The sequence below is a fragment of the Acinonyx jubatus genome, chromosome B1 (assembly GCF_027475565.1).
Source record: "Acinonyx jubatus isolate Ajub_Pintada_27869175 chromosome B1, VMU_Ajub_asm_v1.0, whole genome shotgun sequence".
NCBI lineage: Eukaryota > Metazoa > Chordata > Mammalia > Carnivora > Felidae > Acinonyx > Acinonyx jubatus.
This window is the reverse complement of record NC_069382.1, coordinates 171,683,714-171,709,356: the sequence shown is the minus strand read 5'-3', so window position 1 is coordinate 171,709,356 and position 25,643 is coordinate 171,683,714. Positions and strand designations below refer to the sequence as shown.

The window sequence follows — 25,643 nt, the reverse complement described above, 5'->3', positions numbered from 1 at the left end:
CACCATTGTGAATTAGGCATTAGTTTCAGTTTGTAATGGACAAAGAAGCCAGTGCTTTGGAGTGATTTGAGAATATCATGTTAGAACATGTGGGCATTTGTACTAAAGACAGATGGATTCTTGTATTGGTTCTGTAGCTTGCCATTGGTGTGATTTTCAACACATGAAATTTTCTAAGCCTCAGTTTCCTTACCTGTGAAAGGTGATGACAGTAGTACCTGCCTGACACCCTAGTGTAAGGATTAAATGAAACAACGTGGGGACCCCTGGCTGGCTCAGCAGGTAAAACATGCAACTCTTGATCTCGGGTTGTGAGTTCAAGCCCCATGTTGAGTGTAAATATTATTGAAAAATAATAAAATCTTGAAATAAAAAAAGAAACAATGTGTAGCCTAAAATCTGGTCCATAGAGAGAGCTGACATATTAGCTATTTTAATAATTATTATTGGTATTTGGGGCACCTGAGTGGCTCAGTTGGTTAAGCATCAGACTCTTGGTTTTGGCTCAGCCCACATCTCAGTTTCTGGGTTCAAGCACCATAGCCATATCTGTGCTGTCAATGCAGAACCCACTTGGGATTCTTTCTCTGTCTCTCCCTCTGGCCCTCAAAATAAATAAACATTTAAAAAATAATTATTGATATTTAAGGTCAAGCAAATAGTAAGGGACTGACCGATCTCAAATCTGAATTTAAATGTTTAAGACTCTAAAATCTTTGGCAAAAGTGATAGTTATAATAAGCAAGAGTATAACAAATGGTCAGAATAAGTGTTTGTATTGATTCTTTGAGGATTGTAAATATTCTGCTTCTAATTACCTTGATTAATCATAAATTCACAGTATTTTTGTACCTTTCTCAGTGTTTCGCAAAAACATAATAAGCATCATCATTTGATGTAATGTGTTTGGATAATTCCAATACCAGATATGTATTATATATATACATTTGTCTCCTTCCCTTAAATTTAGTAAATGATTCAGGTATAAGTTCTTGGTTTATCAAAAAGCATTAGCAGTCTTCAGATTCATTTCGTAAAGTGAACAAAACTGAAAAATCAACCACCTAAATAATAGTGGTAATGTCAATAGTAACAATAGCTAATATATGTAATATACAATACCAACTATGTCAGGCATAGCTTTCGAGTTACTTAACATACGCTAGTTTATTTAATTCTCACAGCCTTCTTATGAGACAGTCTGAGAATAAACTGAGTTGAATTGTCTTACAGTTGAATAAACTGAGGCACAGAGAGGTGGAGTATCTTGCCAAAGGTTACAGAGTTACTAAGTGGAAGAATTGGGATCCACACCAAAACAACGTGACTCTCGAGCTTGTGCTCTTATGCATTTAGCTATACAGTACACAAACTAAATAATTGCAAAAATTATGTCTTTTTTTTTCCCTGCAGGTATTTTGATATACTGAGTGATACCAGCCCCCAAGTGTCTTGTTATATTACAGCACCATCAAATGTTCTCCAGCATCTAGAATGCCGGATTAGTAATAGCATGAGTTCTTTAGTAGTGAGTGATAATGAAGAGTTGGTCAGTAATGTCATCACTGTTGAGTGCTCAGATATGGAAAAGGAAATTCCATTTCCAATATGCATTGCAATTCCATTTACTGCACGTTACAGGGGAAATTACAGAGACATCATGGTGAAAGTGTCTGACGTAAACCTTGGATCAAGTTACCTAACTCCAAATTCACTGGAAGGAATGAGAAGAAGTTACAAGGTTGGTAAACCATTGGCTATATCTACATTTGCTGTTTGACTCCTCTACTTAATATTAGTCAGGCTACCAGATTGTGTATAGATATAGATAGATTGTGTAATAAGTGGAAAGGCTGATTAGGTTAACACCAGTGAATTCACAATTTTTATTTATTTTTTGCTGTCTATAAAGATCAAAGAGCAGAAGTTATTGACCAAACTTAGGAATGAAGAACTTGTGTCTAGGACCCAGCAAATGTATTTTCACCTGGAAAACAATACCAAAATCATGGCTTACTCAGCTTCATGCCCTAGACTAGCATTAGACTAACATTTCTAATGTGATGGACCTCTGTCTAAATTTAAGAAGATTGGTATCCCCAGATAATACTAGTTTTATTTTCATCATTCATGAGTTGGGAAAATATGTTTAAAAAAATGAACAATTGTGTGTGTGTGTGCGCGCGTGCCTGGCGATAGTTATTAAGTCTATAAATTGTGTTTTGTTTATACACAGAAGACAGTATATGTGGTAGTTAGGATGTGGGTTGTGGAGGAAGACTGGCTGGGTTTGCAGAAGGGGTCCCATACTTTCTTGCTGTGTTAGAGTGGGTAAATTATGTAACCTTGCCAAGACTCTATTTCTTTATCTGAAAATGAGCACAATAATAGTGTCTACCTGATAGGGTCATAGAGATCAAATGAGTAAATGCACTTAAGATAAAAGTAGCCTATAAACATGTGTTAGGAGTTAATAAATTAGACTTTATTGTAATAACTCTGAACTTCTCTACTGTCACAAATTCTTGTTTTGAAGACAGAATATAACAATTGTTAAATTAGCGTAAAGTTGACGGGAACTAAGGTTAAAGATTTTTCTGTGGGCCACAGAATTTACCATTAAACAAAATATTTTTCTTCTTAGCTTTAAGTAAGTCATCATTATTTGAAGACAAGGGCAAGGAATCAACGTTTAAAAATTCCACAAAACAAGAAATTCTTTATAATACATCTCTTCTTTTTCTGATTTGGGACTTTTCTGAGTTACAAACAAGGTTATACAGTAGAATATGAAAGCTAAGCTTGTTCTAATTATTTATTCCAATTCATGTCCCTGATACATTTTATATTTAGTCTAGGAAGACTGCATGTATAATAGTCTGATCAGCATTGCCCTTGATTGTGGCTTTTTCATCTTGACCAGTCTACGTGACTGACATTATAAAAGCAAAAACTGTTGATAGTACATGTGACTTTCACAAAATGGGCAGGCAAGATGTTTAGTAAATGGATAATCAAAGCAAAAAGGAAAACAAAATAAGAGGTCCGTCCTCTACTAAAAATACAAAAGCATATGCTTTTTATAATTTTCCAAGGGTAGTTATCCCCATTCTTAGCTCAAAAATTTTAAACTCTGGAGTCCTTCCAAAATTTTATGTGGTTCATCCAACATTTAAGAATGCTAATTCTAGAGTCAGATAAACAAACCATCATCAGACTTCTGTTCATGGCAACTCCCATGCTTAAAAACACTTCTGGTTCCCAGCATCTGCCAAATGTGCAGAAAATGCACAGCCACCACCACCAGCTCTGGGAAGACTTTTCTTTCTTACTTCTCACCATTTCCCTTCATCCAATGAAGACCACTCATCTTGTCCTGAAGTTTCCCGATGACAGTTTTGTGACGTGATATTGTGAAATGTCTTCCTCAGTTTTTAAACGATAGATTATTTTCCGTTGTGAGTGTCCCTGAAATGTTTGCTTATGTGTGTGTGTCTGCATATTATCCACTCATGCTGGGGTGGAGCCGGACTGGGGGGACACATGAATAGACCAAATTACCAATAGACCAATAGAGCCTTCCTCCTCATTTTAAGTTTTGGTGGTTACACGAATAGATCATTTTGCTTTCCTTCATGTGCTCAGTTCCCTTTTGTATGATAAAAAAAGCTTCAATATGTGACTGCATATATGCATTACAAATGTAAATGTCAGTATATAAAAAATAAACACAAATGTCTCTTTCCAGTTTTTTTTTTTTGTTCCCACTGCATGAAGGGGAAGAATAGAAAAAATGACTTTGCTAAGAGATTGTGAGCTGTCAGAAGGAAGAATTTCCTGACGGTACAGGTGCTTTAGTGTTTGCATAAACTACCCAAATAATGAAATTTGGAATTTCCTAAAACAGTGTTGAATTTTCTGGATAAAGGCCAATATCTATTAATTTTTTTAAGTCTATTTCTTTATTTTGAGAGAGAGAGAGAGAGAGAGAGAGAGAGCACAGGGGAGGGGCAGAGAGAGAGAGAGAGAGAATACCAAGCAGGCTCTGGGCTGCCAGCGCAGAGCCCAGTGGGGGGCTCAAACTCACCAGCCATGAAATAACGTGAGCTGAAACCAAGAGTTGGATGCTTAACCAAATGAGCCAACCAGGTGCCCCTAAAGGCCAATATTTAAAGTTTATTCTGGTAAAGGAACATAGGATTCCAAAAATAGTTAATATTTATGAAAACACTAAATGGGACTGTTCATTCACTATACATCTTGGGGGGGGATTTAAATTTAAAAATATATTTATTTCTCTCTTTTCTATCACGTAGTCCAAATTTGAGAAACTAATATCGACTTCCACCTCATCTCATGAAATGACCAACCCTTTGGTGTTAATGAAATCTTTCTCAATTGTGAGAGATTACAGGGACAGCAGATAGACTTTTTTTCTTTTTTCTTTCTTTCTTTTTTTTTTTTTCACAGCAGAGTATGTACAGCAGATACTCCCTGAACAGTGCCGCATTAATGTCCTTTCATGTCCTCAATCCATACAGGGGATCTGTGCTGAAGTCAAAGTGTACAAGTTGGGTATCTTTTCTGTTGTGTCTTGTCTAAAGAAAGAGTCCTTCACAGTAACAAAGAAAGGCCATACTCTTAAGCCAAGCATGGATTCCCGAGTGTCCTTAAATTACCCTCCAGGAGTTTTTGGCTCATCAGTACTGGTACAATTAAAGGTAAATGCTAAAAGCTGGTAAGTTTCTTCTCATAGATTTTGTGGGTCATCAAACATAGTCCCAAAAGGATAAAGAAGATGCCACTATTTAATATAACAGTAAATGAATTCTTCTCTTATATTTTTCTTTTTTATCCTTTTTGTCTTTTATTTAAATTTTATTTATTAATTTATTTCAACAATAGAATTTAGTGATTCATCACTTAAATATAACACCCAGGGCTCATCCTAACAAATGCCCTCCTTAATGCCCATTACCCATTTATCCCATTGTCCTACTCAATACCCCTCCAGCAACCTTCAATTTGTTCTCTATATTTAAGAGTCTCTTATGGTTTTCCTCCCTCTCTTTTTATCTTATTTTTTCTTCCCTTCCCCTATGCTCATCTGTTTTGTTTATAAAATTCCACATGGTGAAATCATATGATATTTATCTTTCTCTGACTGACTTATGTTGCTTAGCATAATACACTCTGGTTCCATTCATGCTGTTGCAAATGGCAATATTTCATTCTTTTTGTTTGCCAAGTAATATTCACATATATATACATATATACACATATACATATGTATATATATATGAATGTGCCCCTTCAAATCAGCATTTTTGTATCCTTTGGATAAATACCTACTAGTTTAAGTGCTGGGTTATAGGGTAGTTCTATTTTTAATTTTTGGGGGAAACTCTATACTGTTTTCCAGAGTGGCTGCACCAGTTTGCATTCCCACCATCAGTGCAAAAGTTTTTCCCTTTCTCCACATCCTAATCAACATCTGTTGTTGCCTGAGTTGTTAATTTTAGCCATTCTGACAGGTCTGAGGTGGCATCTCATTGTGGTTTTGGTTTGTATTTCCCTGATATTGAGTGATGTTGAGCATCTTTTCATGTGTTTATTAGTCATCTGGATGTCTTCTTTCAAAAATTGTCTGTTCATGTTTTTGCCCATTTCTTCACTGGATTATTTATTTTTTTGGGTGTTGAGTTTGATAAATTCTCTATAGATTTTGGGTAGTAACCCTTTATTTGATATGTCATTTGCAAATATCTTCTCCCATTCTGTCAGTTGCCTTTTAGTTTTGTAGATTGTTTCCTTTGCTGTGCAGAAGCTTTTTATTTTGATGAGGTCCCAATAGTTTATTTTTGTTTCTAGTTTCCCTTGCCTCTGGAGACATGTCTACTAAGAAGTTGCTGTGGCTGAGGTTGTTGCCTGTTTTCTCCTGTAGGATTTTGATGGCTTCCTGTGTTACATTTAGCTCTTTCATCCATTTTGAGTTTATTTTTGTGTATGGTGTAAGAAAGTGGTCCAGGTTTTTTTTTTTAATGTTTGTTTGTTTGTTTGTTTGTTTATTGAGAGAGAAAAAGCATGAAAGGGATAGGGCAGAGAGAGAGGGAAATATGGAATCCCATGCAGGCTTCATGTTCAGCACAGAGCCCAATGTAGGGCTTCAACTCACGAACTGTGAGATCATGACCTGAGCCAAAAGGAAGAGCTGGACGCTTAACCGACTGAGCCACCCAGGTGCTCTTCTTATATTTTTAATGACCTAACGTACAGTTTTATCAGTGATAAAGTGAGGATTTGGAGCGTAATGAATCTCATTCCAAAGTACACCCCTGCTTTATTTGAAAGCTTTCTTAGCTCTGTGTGTGTGTGTGTGTGTGTGTGTGTCTTGATATTTATTAACAAAAACATATGTTGAGTATCTATGATAGAATTGATGCCAGAATTTGGGACATTCATATGATTCAAAATTTGCATCTGAGAGGATGGCAAAAAAAGAGGCTAACCAATTTAAATATTTATGATTATGAATATTTGGTTATATTTAATTATAAAACATCCCTTTTCGGGAATGAGGATTTAATATATACAAACACCGTTTGCAAAGTATACACAAGATATGATAGAGCATCAGTGCACATTTTAGAAGATACACTTTCTCAATATTTTCTGTTCTTCCAGTCTAGACTCTCCCCTCATGTTCTCCTGTTTCTCTCAGTTATTGTAAGTGGTTAACGGAGAAGAAAAAATAGGGGAAAAACCCATATTATGAACTATGTATTCATAAGTATTTTCCATAAACTTTGAAATTTTAGAATTATGCTAGCTATTTTTATTAGCCACTCTTGTATGAGAGGAAACAAATATAGTCTTCTTTTTCTAGTTTCTAGTTTCTTGTTGATCTAACAACAGTTCTAATTAGAAATTACGTAAAATGTCTATTTTGTTTTCTAGGTCATTTTGTTGCCTACAATGAGTATTTCTCAGTTATTATAACATTGGACAAGGAATCTAAATTCAGAAAGACTTTGTAAAAGGCGGGCCAAATGCTGTGTTTTTTAATAAATTAATTCAGTGTTGCTTCCAGTCAACAACACATAGAGAAATATATAAAACTAGATTCTGTCAAATTTTCAGAAAATTGACTTAGAAATGTGCTGATACTTTGCATCTTTTGCTATCAAAATATAGGAATATATGCATTTTTTTCCTTATTTAGGTCCAACCAGTTGACCCATCTTTGGTGGCATATTTAAAAACACAGCAAGATACTTCCTACCCGGTGATATCAACAAGCCCGCTGATCCACATGAAGCACCCTTTGGTACATCCTTTCCAGAAGCCAGTCACTGTATTCCTACCTTGTTCTCCACACCCTGATAAAAAAAATCTTGCATCTGAGATAGATCATAAAAGAATGGCTAGTGCCACTACAAAAAGGATCATACCACTGTACCTCAACCGGTGAGCTAAATCCTTGTATCTCTGAGTTGATGATAAACAAAGACGTGTAAATAATTTAAAAATGCAATTTGATGTCATATATTTAAAAATCATTATTGAAATGTCATGCAACATTTTAATATAGATATAAAGTATTGTAGACCCATGAAAGGTAATGATTTTAGACCCACAAAGGCCCAAATGTATGCTATGTGTAGGGTAGACACAGAAGAGGTAAAATTAATCTTTGCTTTCAAAGAAATTATGATATGGTTAATTATAAAGAAGTGGTACAGTGATTTTAACTTCTATATTTAAGAGTGTGCTCTTAATGTAGGAAAAAGATTAACCTGAACTTTTCTAAAACAAAATTAAATTTGAGTTTGTTTCGCCATATCGGTGGAACACAGGTGGATAATCCCTTAATTTTTATGATTACGCAAAATCCCCCCCAATGAGACAAATGTACATATTGAGTTACTTGTCAGAAATGACATTGGAAATGAAATGCTAACCTATTTCAGAAACGACATTGGAGATGAAATGCTAACAACAAATAGGTTACACAGAATAATCCTGATCTTAATTCCTGTTCTTTCATTTAATGCTTATTTTTTCTTTTCTAATGAAAAATGTAGAAGGGAATGTTTCTGTTCTTCACTTCTGAAGGAAATATTTTTTTCTTTGAAAAACGAAGAGGGAGAAACAACTTCAGAGACTTAATTGAAATACTATCTACTACTAATTGAGAATCTACTGTGTTTCCTGTGTATATGGTCTTATCCAGTTTCCCCCACCCCACTTTATCTCCATTTTATTAGTGAGAAGACTGAGACTCAGTGATATTAATAACGTGTATAAGTCACTATACCTACCAAGTGACGCAATCTTGGACACCCTTGCATATCTCTAGATTTACTTATGACTCTATGTAGCTGTCCTTTATTAAGTTTGAAACTGCAAGGCTAGAAATTGAGATGTGGATTATTTGTCCTTTCCCACAATGTTTGCAATTTATGGCAATAGTAGACTATTAGGTTGAGGCTGGGAGAGGAAATTAAACTTTCCCTTGTGTTAAATTAATTGAGAGAACATAAAAATATAGACATGATCCAGTTATATATACTTTTGCTACTTGGGATGGAGATCTATTTATCTATCTATCTGTCTGTCTGTCTATCTATCCATGCATCCATCCATTCATTTATATCTATATAGATATAGATATATAATCTTCCAAATGGCAGTTTAGTTAATTCATGTTCCTGTGTACCAATGTAAAGTAAGATTTAAAACCAGAAATATCCTGAAGCTTCAAATTTAAAATGTACCAATCTAATAGATTAAAGACATGCTATTTTAAATATTCCCTGAGATACATATATATTTTTTATTTGTTTTTATTAATTTTTTAAACATTTATTCATTTTTGAGAGACAGAGAGAGACAGAGCATGAGTGGGGGAGGGGGCAGAGAGGGAGGGAGACACAGAATCCAAAGCAGGCTCCAGACTCTAAGCTGTCGGCACAGAGTCCAATGTGGGGCTCGAACTCACTTACCATGAGGTTATGAAGTGAGCTGAAGTTGGATGCTTATCCGACTGAGCCACCCAGGTGCCCCCATATATAGTTTTAAAGATAAGAACTTAATCTTAAGAATGGATTCTTACCAGTAACCTGTTGCTGGAACCTAGTATTTCTACTATATATAGAGGGTGGATGGCAAAGGATTAATAAAAATAATTTGTGACTGATATGTATTTTCCATCATAAAACAAAGCAGCTCCATTTGCAATAAATATGATAGAAAAATAATTAGCTTGTCCCTGATGGTCTAATCCCCTAGTCTGAGAAATAGAAATTTATCCCTGTAACACACAGATACCATTTTTGGATCTGATTAGATCAGTGTTCCTTTGCCCCTCTTTTGCTATATTTGCACATGCCTCAGAAATGACAGAGCAGAATGCAAAGAGAAATTGGAAGCAGCATACTGCATTGTCAAAAATGAAATTCCCACAGGTACAGAGATAAGAGCAGAGGCGAGAGGAGCCCCAGTAGAAATCATGCTGAGGGTGGCACATTTTCATACACTTAATTGATTCGAAACATTTGAAATCCAGTTTTTTTCAGGTAGAAGATTACACAGTGGTACTCCAGATAAATTATACTCAGGAAAAACGATTAGACGCTGAAAATTGATTTATAAATTATACACATGGATCTGCTTTCCAGATCTGAGAAAGAGATTCAAGTGGCTACCAAAGCGAGTGGACAAATATTCATTCAAGATTAAGGGAAAAAATACAAAATCCTACATGATTTCCTAAGGAAAAAATTGTAATATTAATCAAAAAGATTTGAAAAGCGGAATAAAAACACCAAAGAACATACTATGGAAATAAAGAAAGAGAGCATCATTCTGACATTTCACAGTAACTTGAATAATGAGAATCACAGTTACTTGCAGAGTATTTTAGAAATCTGTTTTGTAAGTGTAGTATGATCCAGTAAGCAAAATTTCTGAGAAACAGAAAGCCATCAGGATAGACTAGAAAAAGACAAGAGGACAACAGGATAAGATACAAAGATAACAAGCAGAGATGAAAAGGGACCAGTGTTTGATAAGGAGTCATTTGAAGTGATGTCACCTAATAATTACAGGTATCATCAAAGGAGCAACCAAAACAACCATAAAAGAAGCAATAATCAAAGGCATAGTTGAATTTGATTTTCTGATGTTGATTAAAGCCTTGACTTAGAAAGTGCTGATTGATTACTAGACACAATTTATGAAAAACAAAAAACAAAAAACAAAACCCATACTTAGGCATAACATGGAAGATTTGAAATGCACATTTAAATAAAACATAATTCTTTAACAATCTGTTTAGCAGAAGCAGACTAAGTAAAAAGGAATAAAATCAGTCTTGCCTCAATCTCATTCATAAAAGTACAAAGCAAAAAGTAAAAAGGAAAAGTTTATATGGCAAAAGGATAACAGAAGGAAAACAAGAAGACAGCATGGTGATATTAAAGAGAAAAGATGATATAAATAAAATCATCAGTTATATTAAACAAATATAAATGGAGTAAACATAATTTATACTGTTGTTCATCTTACACAAACCTTTAATATTTTTTAAAAGCTTCTATGCTGTATTTGAGATGATTTCCTCATATATTTTACCTTTTTTATATTTTGCTTTTATTTATTTATTTATTTATTTATTAAAGTAAATTAGGTTTTATTTTTTATTTTTTTCAGAGAGAGAGCAAGTGGGAGAGAGGAGTAGAGAGAGAAAGGGCGGGAGAGAGGGGCAATGGGAGAGAGAGAGAAATAGAGAGAGAGAGAATCTTAAGAGAGAAAGAGAGATCCTGGGATCATGACCTGAGCCAAACTCAAGAGTCAGACACTCAACTGACTGAGCCAACCAGGCACCCTTACATTTTTACTGTTTTTTTTTTTTTAAATCAGTAGTTTCAACTGTTCATTTCAATCATTGTAACTCTCATTTCTAAAAAAAGAAAAAAAAAGATATCGATATATTTTAAAAATCTTTTGTTCTAAGATGCTCTGTTTTTTCACTATGCTTTCTATTTCTTTCGTTACCCCCTTAATCATTGTAAACATACTCATTTTACAGTTTTATTGAGATTATTCTATCACCTACCTATTAGCATGATGTTTAAGATTATCTATTAGCCTGGTGTAATCTAGTACCTTGTCTATATGCTAATTCCGTCCTTAGAAATTCATTTCCAAGTATTGATTATGATTTTTAGATCAACTTTTCTTTTCCGCCTCCCTCCTGCCAGAGCAGCTTTGTGTGTTTGTTGCTTTCTTGAGCCAATATTCAAAGAGATTTGGGTTGTTTTTATTGTTTCTCATTTTATGGCCAGTGGTGCCCTTTTGGGATTCCAGTTTTATGACTGAATTAGTTCCAGCTAATAGCTAGGGGCTGTATCTGATGTACCCGATAATATATTAAGCTCCAGCCCCCACACACCTGGTGTGTATGCACAGTTAGTGGGGCAGGGTGTGTGTGTGGAGGAGACTGATGAGGGTGGGAGCTTCCATAAAACCAGTTGGTCATGTTCTGTGGGGAGAGAAGAGAATTCCAACTTTTTGAAGTGTGTTTGTTTGTTTGTTTCCAGATCTAAGGGATTTTTTTTTCCAGCTTTTGAGTTCCTCTACTTTCCTGTGTGTGTGTGTGTGTGTGTGTGTGTGTGTGTGAGAGAGAGAGAGAGAGAGAGAGAAAGACAGAGACAGAGAGAGAGACAGAGATTTTGTCCAGCATTCCTGTGTAGTGGGAAGATGGCCATTTGTCATCAATTCAGTTGGCCAAAGTACTAATTTCTGTTTTTTTCTCCATCTCTTTGCGCTAGTGTATGGTCTTTCTGCTAGAAAATTCTTTTTCCGTCATGTTTAGGTGAAGAACTCTGGTTTATTCTGTAAGTAGTAGCTTAACTGTGTCCGTATCTGTCAAGACATTCTAAGATCTCTAGGAGGGATTGATTTTTCCTCTCTTTGCGTCAGCTACATTCTTTGCGCACATCCTATGTCATACTATAGTATCATTCTCCTTTCCATTTATCATCACTCAGCATAAGTATAACATTGTAGGTGCTAAAAAAAAAGTTGTGTGAGTTAAATAAATTAATGAATAAATTTATGGAAATGTAAATAGTATTAGTAATCCTATGCTTTGTAACAACACTGAATTAGTATTTTATACTACGCTGTTGCTATTAGTGCTAGATATGGTGGATGCATTTCTCTATCCAGTGGAGCATTAAACAATAAAATGAGAACCTGTGTCAACTATTTACTTAACATTCTTTCATGTGCTTGCTTTGGCAGCACATATACTAACATTCTTACATCAAAGGGTGAAAACCGTTGAACATTTTCTATGGAAATAGGAACACAGTGAAGCACTCCATGCTTCATAAAATAAAAAAATGGTAAAAACTAGGTGAGGCCAAAACATAGTCTAAATCTGAAGAATTAGCGGTCTTTATTACATTACATTCCTCTATGTCTGAATGGTTTCTGGGGAAAAGATGAGAGTCATTTAATTATGAACCAGAAAAGATTTCTTAACAGTAGTGAAAGGTGAAATTAATTTGTTAAATAAAAACTTATTCCATATTATATAAGAAATACTTTAGAGAGTCAGATGGGTAAATAATTTTGCTCATGAAAAATACTATTTCTACATATTGTCATTGGTTTTAAGATTATTATGTTCAAATGTAATATGTGAGTCTTATATGACAATATCTATAAAATATATGCATCATATGGCATGATAATAAAATGAACACGTTGGTAAAACTACCACATAACTTCAGAAATCAAAAAGAAACCATCACAAAATAACAGAATTGGAAGACTGACACTATGTGACTTCAAGACTTACTACAGAACCACAGTATTAACAGTGTAGTATTGGTGAAAGAATAGGCAAATAGACCAGTGGAACAGAATAGAGAGCCCAGAAATAGATCTATATAAAAATAGTCAACGGATTTTTGACAAAGAAGAAAAGGCAATGCAATGCAATAAAGACAGTCTTTTCAACAAATAGTGCTGGAACAAGTAGAGGTCCACATTTAAAAAAAATGCAGACAACACTTATGCCTTTCACAAATTAACCCAAATTGGATTATAGGCATAAATGTAAAATGAAAAGCTACAAAACTCCTAGAAGGTGTTTTCACCTAATTGCACCTAATAGGTGAAAATCTAGATGACCTTGTGTATGGCAATGACTTTTAGATACAAGACTAAAGGCACAATCCACGTTAGAAATAATTGATATGCTGGACTTCATAAAATTAAAATCTTCTGCTCTGGGAAAGAGAATATTAAGAGAATAAGAAGATGAGCCCCAGAGTAGGAGAAAATATTTACAAAAGGTACATCTGATAAAGAAATGTTATCCAAAATACACAAAGAACTCTTAAAACTTAACAATAAGAAACAAAAAGCTTGATTAAAAAATGGGCCAAAGACCTTAACAGACACCTTAGCAAAGAAGGTGTATGATTGGCAAATAAGAATCTGAAAAGATGCTCCACAGCATATGTCATCACTGAGATGCAAATTAAAACAAAAAATCATACAAATACACATCTATTAGGATGGCCAAAATCCAAAACACTTACAACCTTAAATGCTGGTGAGGATGTGAAGAAGCAGGAATTCTTATTCATTGTTTGTGGGAATGCAAAATGGTACAGCTATTTTGGGAAACTTGTGGTTTCTTACAAAACTAAACATACTCTTATCATACTATCCAGCAATAGCACTTCTTGATATTTATTGAAAGGAGTTGAAAACATGTCCACACAAACACCTGCATATGGATGTCATATAAGATTTATTCTCAACTGTCAAAACTTGGAAGCAATCAAGATGTCAAGAATGAATAAATAACATCCGTACAATAGAAAATTACTCAGTGCCAAAAAGAAATGAGCTACCAAACCAAAAATGCATGGAGGAATCTTAAATGCATATTGCTAAGTGAAAGAAAACAATCTGAAAAGGCTGCCTACTGTATGATATATACTGTATAACATTCTGGAAAAGGCAAAACTATGAAGACAGTAAAAACATCAGTGGTTGCCAGACATTGGAGTGAAGGAGGGACAAATAGGCAGAATATAGAGGGTTTTTATAGTGGTGAAGATACTTTGTATGATACTATTATGATGGCTACATGTCATTCTACATTTGTTCAAACCTACATAATGTACAACACAGAGTTAACTCTAATATAAACTATGGTCTTTGGGTGATCATGATGTATCAATGTAGGTCCACCAATTGTAACAAAGGTGCCACTTTGATGGGGGATATTGATAATGGAGGAGGCTATGCATATGTGGAAACAGGAGGTAAATGGGAAACCTGTGCATCTTCCTCTCAATTTTGCTGTGAACCTAAAACTGCTATAGAAAGAAAGAAGAAAGAAATAAAAAGAAGAAAGCAAAAGAAAGAAAGAAAGAAAGAAAGAAAGAAAGAAGAAAAGAAAGAAAGAGAGAGAAAGAAAGAGAGAAAGAAGGAAAGAAGAAAGAAAGAAAGAAAGAAAGAAAGAAAGAAAGAAAGGAAGGAAGGAAGGAAGGAAGGAAGGAAGGAAGGAAGGAAGAAAGAAAGGAAGGAAGAAAGAAAGAAAGAAAGAAAGGAAGGAAGGAAGAAAGAAAGGAAGGAAGAAACTATCCTTGAAAAGTTTCCAGTAATGCCTATTTCTACTTGTAGAACCTTGGGATATAACTTCTTTTCTTTAAAGTTTATTTATTTATTTTGAAAGAGAGAGGGAGCACAAGCAGGGGAGGGGCAGAGAGAGAGAAGAAAGAGAGAGAATCATAAGCTGACAGTGCAGAGCCCCACACAGGGCTTAAACTCACGAACGTTGAGATCATGACCTGAGCCGAAATCAAGAGTCCAACGCTTAACTGACTGAGCCACCTGGGTGCCCGCTAGACAGATAGATCTTTTTTATCTTGGAAAAAATCTTCTGAGTGTCTTTCAGTGGTGTGGCATTAAGGCATTTATCTCAGAACAACATACCAGGGCACTGTTAGACCTGAGAAAGGCAGCTTGGAGTGGACACCTGTTGCTTTGACTACCCAGCCACTTTAATTTTTGGAAATTGTACCACAAATTCTGGAAAGTGTTCTTTCCATCCATGTGGATCTAATGGGAGTTTCCATGTCTTTTAATGTCCTTGTTAATTATAATTGAGCACTTGACCCAAAATGGGCCAATTATAATTGCCCCAATGCCTGGAATTTTGGGTACGGAAAAAGTTTCACCTCAGGAAAAAAGCAAAATCAGTAATTCTTGAATAAACAAATTTATTTAATGAAGATTATATTTTATGGAACTCTTAGTACATCAGAGTTTTCTGTGGACTGTGATCAAATGCTAGCCATTGCTAAACAATAGGAGATGTGAAAGTTTGCTAATAGCATATATAAAAGGAAGAGTTTATTTGCAGAGTTGTCAGGAACAGCTGGGATAGATAAGGATGCTTGCAAATCATTTAATTTCAAGAGGAGGTATAATTTTTATCATATTAAAGTCTAAATGTGAGATTATGGATGCGTTAACTATACGGTAATAATCATTTTGTAACATATCCATGTATTAAACCATTACATTTTACACCTTAAACTTACACAATGTTATATGTCATGAAATCTAAATTTGATCTTTATATCATTGAGGACTCTTGATTTTGAGTGTCAGAAAAGCAAGCCCAAAGTTTTAAGGAAAAAGGAATTCTTTGGTTCATGTAAACAAAAAGTCTGGGGATATATTTATCTTTATATTCTTCTTCAACCAGAAAGAACCTAGTCTCTCTCTTCTCTTTCTGCCCTCCTCTGTGCCAATTCCATTCTTTGACATGCTTGTCCCTCATGCTGGCAAGACAGTTCCATCTTGCTATTCCAAGTTCAGTAGAAGGTGAAGCTCCCCATGGATATGCATAAAGGCCCTGAGAGTTATTCTCACCCTAAATCAGTTACAAACCCATCACTGAACAGATCACTAGGACTGGGAGGAAGATGCACTCTACAGGGTAGGCTAGGCTAACAAAAACTTGAATTCACCCAGGGCTGATGACAACAATCCATATCTCACACATGCTGTGTTGTCCTCAAAGGCAGGCTGTCTCTTGGTTATCCTCACTCCAGTACCCAGAACCACTTTCTGGCTGCTGTCATGGGTAGCAGAAGAAAAAGCTTTGAGTAGATGCACATGAGCAATTAAATGCTTGGTCTCCAAGTGACATTCACTGTTTATTAACTAGAACTAGTCATATGGCCCCCACTCAATCACTGGGGAAAGGAAGTGCGATCCTATCACGTGCTCAGAAATCAGAAAAAATGGGATTTTTTTTTAAAGCAAACTTTGTTAATGAATGCCAAATGCACTATATGCCTCAGGCTTTAGACCCGCCTGGACCTGAGAGTAGGGTTCAGTTCCGCTACTGCTGAGAACCTGTAGGTCCCCAGAAATGTTTAGACTATTGGGAGAAAAAAGTTAGGAGTTGTCATCAGAAAAAAAAAAAAAAATCAATCATGCATTTAATTAAGTAATTTTCTAGTAAATGACCAGAGTTTTAGATTCAGTTTCAGTGTATTTTCCTGTGCTAATAAATTATTAACTTCCGGCGTGCCTGGGTGGCTCAGTTGGTTGGTTAGGCTTCCTATTGTTGCTTTCTCATGGTTCCTGAGATCAGCTCTCCCCTCCCCCCATCGGGCTCTGTGCTGATAGAGCAGAGCCTGCTTGGGATTCTGTCTCTCTCCTTCTCTCTGTCCCTAACCCACTTGTGCTGTCTCTGTCTCTCTCAAAATAAAATAAATAAATTTTTAAAAACTCCATAAAAAATAATTAACTTCCAAGTGTTACAAAATTTACTCTATTTGTGGTTTTAAACCAAAAGCCAAAAACTAAATGTTATTTCTTCCCCTATTCTCCATATTTTAAATTGGCTGATTCCCTGAAGGAATCAATAGAATCTAAAAATTTCAGAGTAGACATTTTAAATCAAGTTTAGTTCCTAATTTATGGCTTATTGGACAGCTCAACCTGTAAAAACTAAGGTGGTTTTAAAGCCATAACTAATCGTATTCACAAATAAGGATGTGGGATTCACACTTGGGTCTTCATTCTTAGTAACTAGCTAACATGGTTTTTACCCCTTGTGACTTGTACTATCATTAGACCTTTCCCACCCCCCACCCCCCACTATGTTCAGTATCAAGGACTTTTCTTCCTTTCTGAGGAACAGGTATCCATTTAAATGAATTCAAGAAAAGAGTTTATTGTAAGGCTATTCCATCTCTAGGACTACATGGATTCTTTCATTTTGATTTCTCTCCTTTTCTCTCTTAGCATCTCCTCTATTTTTTTCCTTTATTAATACCTCTGTGCTAATTATTTTTATAGCCCAGGGTGCCGTAGCTAAATGACAGCAGTGACAAGTTATAATCTCTGGTCCTCTTAGTCAAGTTCCGAAGAAAAAAGATAAAATTTGCTGAGTGTTGAAACTTGGTCTACTGTGAGTAAATTCAGCTCTGGTTGGTGGAAGGTATCACATGGTACATTCAAATGCAGGTTGAAAAGGAAGGGGGACTGTGCAAGAAAGCTAATTGGTTATGTCTGCTGTAGGAATTAGGATAAAAATATTAATTCAATTGATGTAGATACTATTTAACTCTATGATGTAGATACTATTGTTACTCTCATACTATAAATAAGGAAACTGAAACAGAGAGATCAAATAACTTGCCCATTGGTCATATAGTTAATAAGATTCAGACCCACCCAGGATTTGAAAGTAGAAAGTCTTGCTCCAGAATCTGTGGTCTTACCTGTTAGGTGCCCCCCACTACTCTTGGCTCCCCTGAAGCATCTGGGTTTTCACCAGTGACTTTATTAATGTTTTGGGGGTGTTCCCTTAACTCTCTTGCCAGTAATAAAATGTTTCTCATTTTCCAAAGTTCACGTCAAATATTAACATTTTCACTTTGCAAGCTTCCCTGAGCACCTTCCTTCTGTTTTCTAAACCACCTTGCACATTCCCTTAATTATCACACCGATCACCTTGCCCCATATTTGGGTAATACTATAATACTGTACTCTTCAGTAGAGCAAGGGCTATATGTTTCTTATCTTTGTGTTCCCGGTGCATAGAGGAATTACTGGCACATAGAATACATTTAATGTACTGTTATTGGATTATCTGCTTACTGAAAGAATTAATGCATTAAATAAGATTCATGCTACACAAATTTTACCAGTTTCTCCTCTCCTACCATTGTACAGGACAAAAAGCACTTCCATAAGGAAACCTGGGAACAATGCCTGTGAATCTTTGAGATTACTGGGATTCAGAAGTGGAGACAGTGGTTGGTTTGGGCTTGATAATGTTGTAGTGAGAACCATGCAGAGTGGCTTGATATCATTTGAATTGCGCGAACATTTAGAGAGGTAATACAAGACGTGTAAACAATACAAGTTGACGGTATTATATCCTGATGAATTATAAGTGATGCTTACTGAAATGAAATTATAGGATTAGGTTTTTATGCCTCATATAGGAATATAAATAGTTCTTCAGGGTGTGCTGAAAACACAAACCAGAATTGATATGAATATGCTATCTATAATTTCATTCATGATAGTTTAATAAGTGCTTTTGGAAATCACTCATAACTTAGATTTATTTTTAGAGATTTCCTTTAACTCCAAAATAGTTTGAAAACAGCACATTTATGAAATTCCATGAAGACAGTAATTAACTGTTCATACTATGCTAATCTCATAAGCATGTATATGTAAACTGAATTTGTTATTTCTGTGCCCTTATTTTGCCTTTCTCATTTCCATGTTTTCTAGACAGCTAATTATGAGAAGAGTTTTAGACAGTTTTAAGGCTCATGAGGAGCAGACACTCATAAAGAGAAGGCAATCATATGTCTAAAGATAGCTTTTATTTCAAAATGGAAGATCTTACATCTACAGTTGTCTCGGGTCAGAAGCAGAGTTTAATATGAGAATTTATTGATTTATTGAGGGAGAACTCTTAGGTGAATCCTGTAAGGGAATGAAAGAAATGAGTAAGGCAAGGGAATAAGCTGAGAAAACCTATGGTTTCAGCAGAAGTTTTACCTCAGCCTGGTACCTCCGGGAAGCTCAGGAGTCTGAGTACCAAGGAGGCTGGTATACACCCCTGCATCAGTCAATCCTTGTCTGTGGGTGCAGGGATTCTCTGCTGAGGGTGATCATGGAAGGCAATTTTGTGGAGAAGAGTTGGGGGATGTGTGTGAGGGGGTAAGGATCCAGCCCAGAGAGGGATGTCTATATTCGTCTGCCAGGCTGCCATAATAAAGTGCCACAAACTAGGTGGCTTAAACAACAGAAATGTCTCATAGCTCTGGAGGCTCAAAGTCCAAGGTCAAGATGTCAGCAAGGTTCGTTCCTTCTGAGGACTGTGAGGGAAGGATCTGTTCCAGGCTTCTCTTCTTGGCTTGAAAGTGTCCATTTCTATGTTCACGTGACATTCTCCATGTATGCACATTTCTGTACCCAAAGTTCCCCTTTTTATGACACCAGTCATATTGGATTAGTGTATATCTAATGTCCTCGCATTAACTGGATTACACCTGTCAAGACCCCATGTTGAAATAAGGTCACATTCTGAGGTACTGGGGATTAGGCCTCCAACATTTAAATTTGGGTAGAGTGGACAAGACTCATCTCACAACAGGTCTATTCATAACGATTCTGACACCACAGTGACAGAGAAAATATTTTAATCTCTACTTAATTATGATATCTATTCTTTATCCTGTTGGTAGTAAATGAATTATCTTGATTATCTTTCTCTTCTAGTTGGAAATTATAACCCTTGGTGATGCTAGTTAAAATACAATTTAAAATATGCTGCCATATTTAGAGCTGATCTGACCCTGGGGGATTTCTTTGTGAACATCTGTTTAGAACTTGGTTTGGTTTGAATCGTTTCCTGACTGCCAGGAGGTTCATTAAAGTCATTCAGGAATCTAACTAGTTGGTTATTAGAACACTTGATTTTATTTTTTTTTAATTTTTAATTCTTCTAATGTTTACTTATTTTTGAGAAAGAGAGAGAGTGAGACAGAGCGCAAGCAGGGGAGGGGCAGAGAGAGATAGAGACAGATTCTGAAGCGGGCTCCAGGCTCTGAGCTGTCAGCCCAGAGCCTGATGCAGGACTCGAACCCACAAACTGCGAGATCATGACCTGAGCCGAAGTCAGACACTTAACTGATTGAGTTACCCAGGGGCCCCATGATGTTTTTTTGTTTTTTAACGAAAGCTTGGATGATAATGGGTGTTATTTGTTATCAGTGATATTTCTGAGACTGTATGTTTCCCTCACGTCATGCCTCTTTGCTCCCGTGCAGGTTTATTGTGCTACACCTTTCTTCTGTTGTGGAAAATAGCCTTTTGGTTTCTTTTGTGAAAGCTCTAGAAGAAGCTATGCTCAGCACCACTGCCTGTGTTGTGCTCTGTCACCAGAAAGACAATCCACATAAAGTAGTCATTCTAGTGGTTCCTTCTAAAGATTTAAACCAGGTGCTTCGGAACTTGCGCTTGGAATCGTTCAGTGGCCCTCCAGAGTCTTCACGCTGCTTCCAAGTCAAAGAAGGAGAACAAATTCTTTTAAGATTTACTGGAAATATATTTGCTTCAAGTAAGTACAAAGACACCTTTTTGTATGCTCTATGGGCTAGCAGCCACAAGCTTCTGGAGGCCTTCGTTAAACTTGTATCACCAAGGAAAACTTCAGAGAACTGAGGGGAGGCTTATGAAAAGTAGGGAAAGAAAAAGACTTATTTGCTTTTTGCTTCAATCTCTTTCTTCCCTTATTAGGGATGCATCTTCCCTTACAGGCTGGCTCTAGAAGGTGACACTCTTCTAGAAACAGTCTTCTCCGTGAATACTCCTGAATCCAAGCGAGGATCATCTCTTTCATACACCCTTGCAATTGCCTCCTAAATGCTCCTCTGTTTCCACTAAGAGCCATGTGAAGTCTATTTCTACACAGGAACAATAGTGATCCTTTAAAAATATAAATCATGCCTTATTGCCCTCCCCCCACATTAAGCACTTGACAATTATCTCTTATTCTACTTAACATAATATCCAAACTCTTTCTTATGTCCTACAAAGAATCTAATCTGGAATCAGCAGACTGATCACGACTCCCAAGAGATGTGCATCTAGAACTATATTCCAGTATGATTGTCTTATTTATACTTCCACACATTTTATGTATTTAAAAGTCCACTCTGAGAAACAATTAATAGGTTTCACCAAACTCCAAAAGGGTTCATGGCACAACAGTGGCTACGAACCACTGAGCTAGATGACGTGCCTTGCTTACCTCTCATCCTCATATTTTTCTAGGGTTTTTTTTTTTTTGCTTCCATTATAAATCATACCACAATGTGAAATTATTTTATTTATTTGTTTACTTACTCTTTGCTCATACACTTATGTTCTTCCCCGGAATGTAAATTCAGGAAGGTACTGGCTACGTCTTTCCTGCTGTGGATCCCTGAGCTTAGAAGAATGCCTGGCCCAGGAAAAGCTTTCAATAGGAATGTAGTGAATGAGTGAACCTATGGAAATACTAAGACCAACAAACAGGGTGAATGAATATGGGAGGTTGCAGGATAAGGTAGGAGAAATGAGGGAAGAGATCAGAAAAGGAGATAAAAGAAAGAGAAGAGGAAGAAAAAAAGGAGAACACAGAGAGAAAACAGCTGTGTGAGAGAAGAAAGAAAAAGATTTTTGGAGAAGTTGCCATCCTCCCCCCCCCCCATTCTTTTTTAATTCAACTGCTTCTCTGTAACTTATTTCCTTGGGATGGAATAGAATCTAACAGGTATGTATGTAAAGGTGAAGTGTAGGGGAGAATTCAGGCTTGGGGTTTATGGGGATTTCTGGCCCAGGAATCTTGCAGTAGAGTTGACTTGAAGTAATATTCTCTGTTCGCTTATAAATCGACACAGATCTCATTGATTTTTAATGGTGCCTATTTTCTCTCTGATTCTGGAAATTAATCCAAGCTCTGTTGGCTCTTTGTTGTCACAAAAATGATGCAGCTTGAAGCTGAGGCTGCCCTTTTTCTGTATCTCAGAAACGAGACCCAAAATGTCCCAACGTGAACTGTCTCTTCCACTTGCGCATGCGGAGCCCCAGCCGTCTGAGTCAGCTGGCAGGACTTAGTGAGTGAGTAACGAGGGTATCAGAAAAAGGGAAAGAGAAGGGTGAAGAGATGAAGGAAGGAAAGTACTGGGCTTCTGAAGCAGAAACCACAGTGTCCACCCTGGAACAATCTCTCTAGGAGACAGTAAAAAACTGGAAGTGTCCCACCCAAACTAAAGATGCCAATGATTTTCCTGTAATATTTAGGACAGCAGCTGTGTTTACCTAGTGCCATAAACAGGAGTGAGTTGCTATGCTTCTCACAGGCAGTGGTACTGAGGGTAAGAGTTCTTGAGGTTAGCCAGCCTGTGTGCAAATTCCTCCATGTAAGGAATGGGGAAGAACTCATCTTCACTCAAGGGAAATGAATCAGGCACGATCCAGGTTTGTTTCTGCTTTGCCTTTCCTAGAGACCTATGCTCGGATCTGTGGCCTCACTGGATTTTTCTCCATCTAAGGGGACCAAGATTCTCAGGAAAAAATTGACACCTCATCCTTTCATTAGAGTCTGGTGTGAATCTCAAAAAGGCATACAATCAGATAATGCCTGCCTGTAGGGTTCTCCACCCCACCCATCTACCCGGCCCACCTCCAGTTACCTCCTACTGTACTTTCATATCTCACCTTGATGATCACGTTTAGAAAAGTGTTCCCCATCTTTTCTGATTATGTCAGTTCTTATCTTACTCTTTTGTGGACATAACCATAGATAGAGTCTTTATTCATTTAATTGTTTGATGGATGTCAGTTTCTCTGACTACTGTCCCATGAGAACAGGTCTTGTCCTGTTAGTGGGCACCATTCAATTCCCAGCACCTAGTGTGGTACCTGACAGCTAGAAGTATTTGTTGGAAGAATGAAGACAAAAAATTGGGAAAGATTAAAATTATTTAAAATTTTAAAAGTATTAAAAATATTTAAAATTTTAATTAATGGATCCAGACATCTGCCCTTTGAGAAATGTTAAAAATTTTATATTTATTTATATAGAATACATATAATTCTTTTGAGTGAGGTCATACACCATTTACTTTAATTCTACGAAAAACTAAGATAGGTGATCCCCTTGCTTTTTACATCAGCCTTTGGCATTCTTCTGAACATAAGCTAGAGTATGCCTTCATTCTCCAGGTGAGAGCTGTTGATTCAGACTTAAACTTTCCACTACACGTCACCTGAACCCCCCAGTGCTCACAGAATCCAGAGAATGCTGGGAAATAAACAGAAAATTTTATATAATGACACTCTAGCATGACCTGTAACATCTACTAATGCCCTAAAAAGGTTTGTGTGTGTCAAAGTGGCCCTGAATGCCCTTTAGCCCAGAGAAGTGACTTTCCCAGAAATGTGTAGGATGTTGGGATAACCACCGTTTTATTCATTCAATGAAAATTCCTTACCCTTGTGTGCATTATATTCTACTAGGGAGAGACAGAGAAGCAAATAAGTAAATAAAATGTGCAGTGTGGTGGGAGGAAAAGTGCCTTATAGAAGAATAAAGGAAGGAAAGGATATCAAGAGTCTCACAGAGAGTGGCAGAATTGCAATTTTCAATACACTCATGAAGGAAGCCATCTTTGAGAAAGTGACATTTGGACAGAGACTTGAAGAAGGTGAGAAAGGAAGCCATAATCCTATAGCAGGGGAGTCTGTCCCAGGCAGAGGGAGTACAAGTGCTACTTAGCAGCGGCAGACGTGTACCTGACATGTGTGAGGAACAGCAAGAAGGCTGAACTGGGTGGTGGACAGGGTGTAAGAGCACAGTTATAGGAGAGGAGATGAGGACTGATCATTCCTTGAAGGCAACGAGTTTGCCTTTTATTCTAAGTGAAATGGGCAGCCATCTTGTTAACAGAAGAGTCACATGATCTGAGTTAGATCATAGAATAGATTTTCAAACAGTTATAATCTCAGAGGCAAAGGAAGGATTGGAGAGACGAGTTAATGAGCAAGGTAATTAAGCAAGGAATGATGGTGGCTTAGGGGTAGAGGTGGTAGAGACGTGTTAGAATACAGAAATGCCCTGAACCAATGGTCTTTTAGATTCATTTGGTTCCCCATTTTGCTACCTTTCACTTATCACTTACTCATCTGATGTTTCTAAGCAAAAGCATATATCTCTACATTTTACTTTCTATGTCATCTTTGAAAAATATTCCAATTCCCCTCATTGAGAAGAAAAGATATCTCTATGAGGTGTGCCTAGTAGCTCGTAAAATATAAATAAGTTTTGTATTTCTTCATATGACAAATATTTATTGAACAGCTACTGTTCCAAGTTCTTCTAGGAACTGTATACATAATATGCTGAGGAGAAAGAGGTTCTCAAAAGGTCAGCTAACAGTTGATTTCATAATTTTGGAATGCAGTAAATGGATTTTGTTTTTACTTCTCCTCTAAATATGCCAATGTGGGAGGAAAAAAAAAGTAGAATAGTGCAATTTCGGGGTGCCTGGGTGGCTTAGTCAGTTAAGTGTCCAACCCTTGATCTCTGCTCACGTCATGATCTCATGTTTTGTGAATTTGAGCCCCGTGTTGGGCTTCTCCACTGACAGCATGGATCCTGCTTGGGTTTCTGTCTATTTCTCTCTGCCCCTCACCTGCTATGCGCTCTCTGTCTCTGTCTCTGTCTCTGTCTCTCTCAAAATAAATAAAGTTAAAAAAAAAAAAGAATAGTGCAATTTCTTTGTGCTGCTTGTCCCCCCCTGCCCCCTGCCCGCTGTGACAGGGGTATTCAAAATATAGTGCTATGTCTTGGCAACAATGAAATTCCAACTTAAAAAAATGGAAGGTTTCTATTTATAACACTAAAATCATGCTATTTATTACTGTAAATCCTCAACTTTCATCTTCATTTCATATTTACATTACAGATCTTTAGTTTAAAAAATTAACTGGCAGTGAGAGGCAGATAAATTTAAGATCTAAATTGAATCAATGTAGCTCTGCTTCACCTTCAGTCTTTATATCCTGCATATAAATATTCTTCATGAATAATTGTGTACACGGCAGGGACTATCTTTCAAAGGACAGAAGGAGAGATTTATTAAGTTGTATTCTATTGGGACCAAAGTAGCAACTCCAGTAGCACGGAGAAGTTTGCCAGGTGTTACTCTAGTGATCTAAAAATTCTAATTTATCTAATTTACTAGATGACATTTTGGTGACTTCAAAAATTTATCTTTTTTTTTTTTTTTTTTTTTTTTTTTTACCAGCAGGAAACATTCAAGAAGGCAAGCCATGGCTTGTCATTCCTTTCCTAGGACGTCCTAGGGATCATTCTGTTCAAGTAGCCAGGTTGTCTCTTAAATACAAACTTTTGCAGAGACATACTCTAGCACCTTTCCTAACCTGGAGTTATTCAAATTCTAGATTTAACTGTGTGCTTTAGAGATTCACCAAAATGACCTCTAGCAGTCCAA

The 25,643-nt window shown here is 36.5% G+C and overlaps 1 protein-coding gene across 2 annotated transcripts in view; it reads left to right on the top strand.

Moving 5' to 3' along the window:
• DTHD1 (death domain containing 1) overlaps positions 1-25,643 on the top strand; it is a 73,582-nt gene that overhangs the window by 5,855 nt on the left and 42,084 nt on the right. For both annotated transcript variants that reach the window (XM_053217469.1, XM_027053330.2), the window contains 5 exons: positions 1,414-1,741; positions 4,542-4,721; positions 7,223-7,467; positions 18,292-18,456; positions 20,412-20,701. In XM_053217469.1, the coding sequence (XP_053073444.1) occupies positions 1,414-1,741; positions 4,542-4,721; positions 7,223-7,467; positions 18,292-18,456; positions 20,412-20,701 (1,208 nt within the window). The remainder of the gene's footprint in view (positions 1-1,413; positions 1,742-4,541; positions 4,722-7,222; positions 7,468-18,291; positions 18,457-20,411; positions 20,702-25,643) is intronic.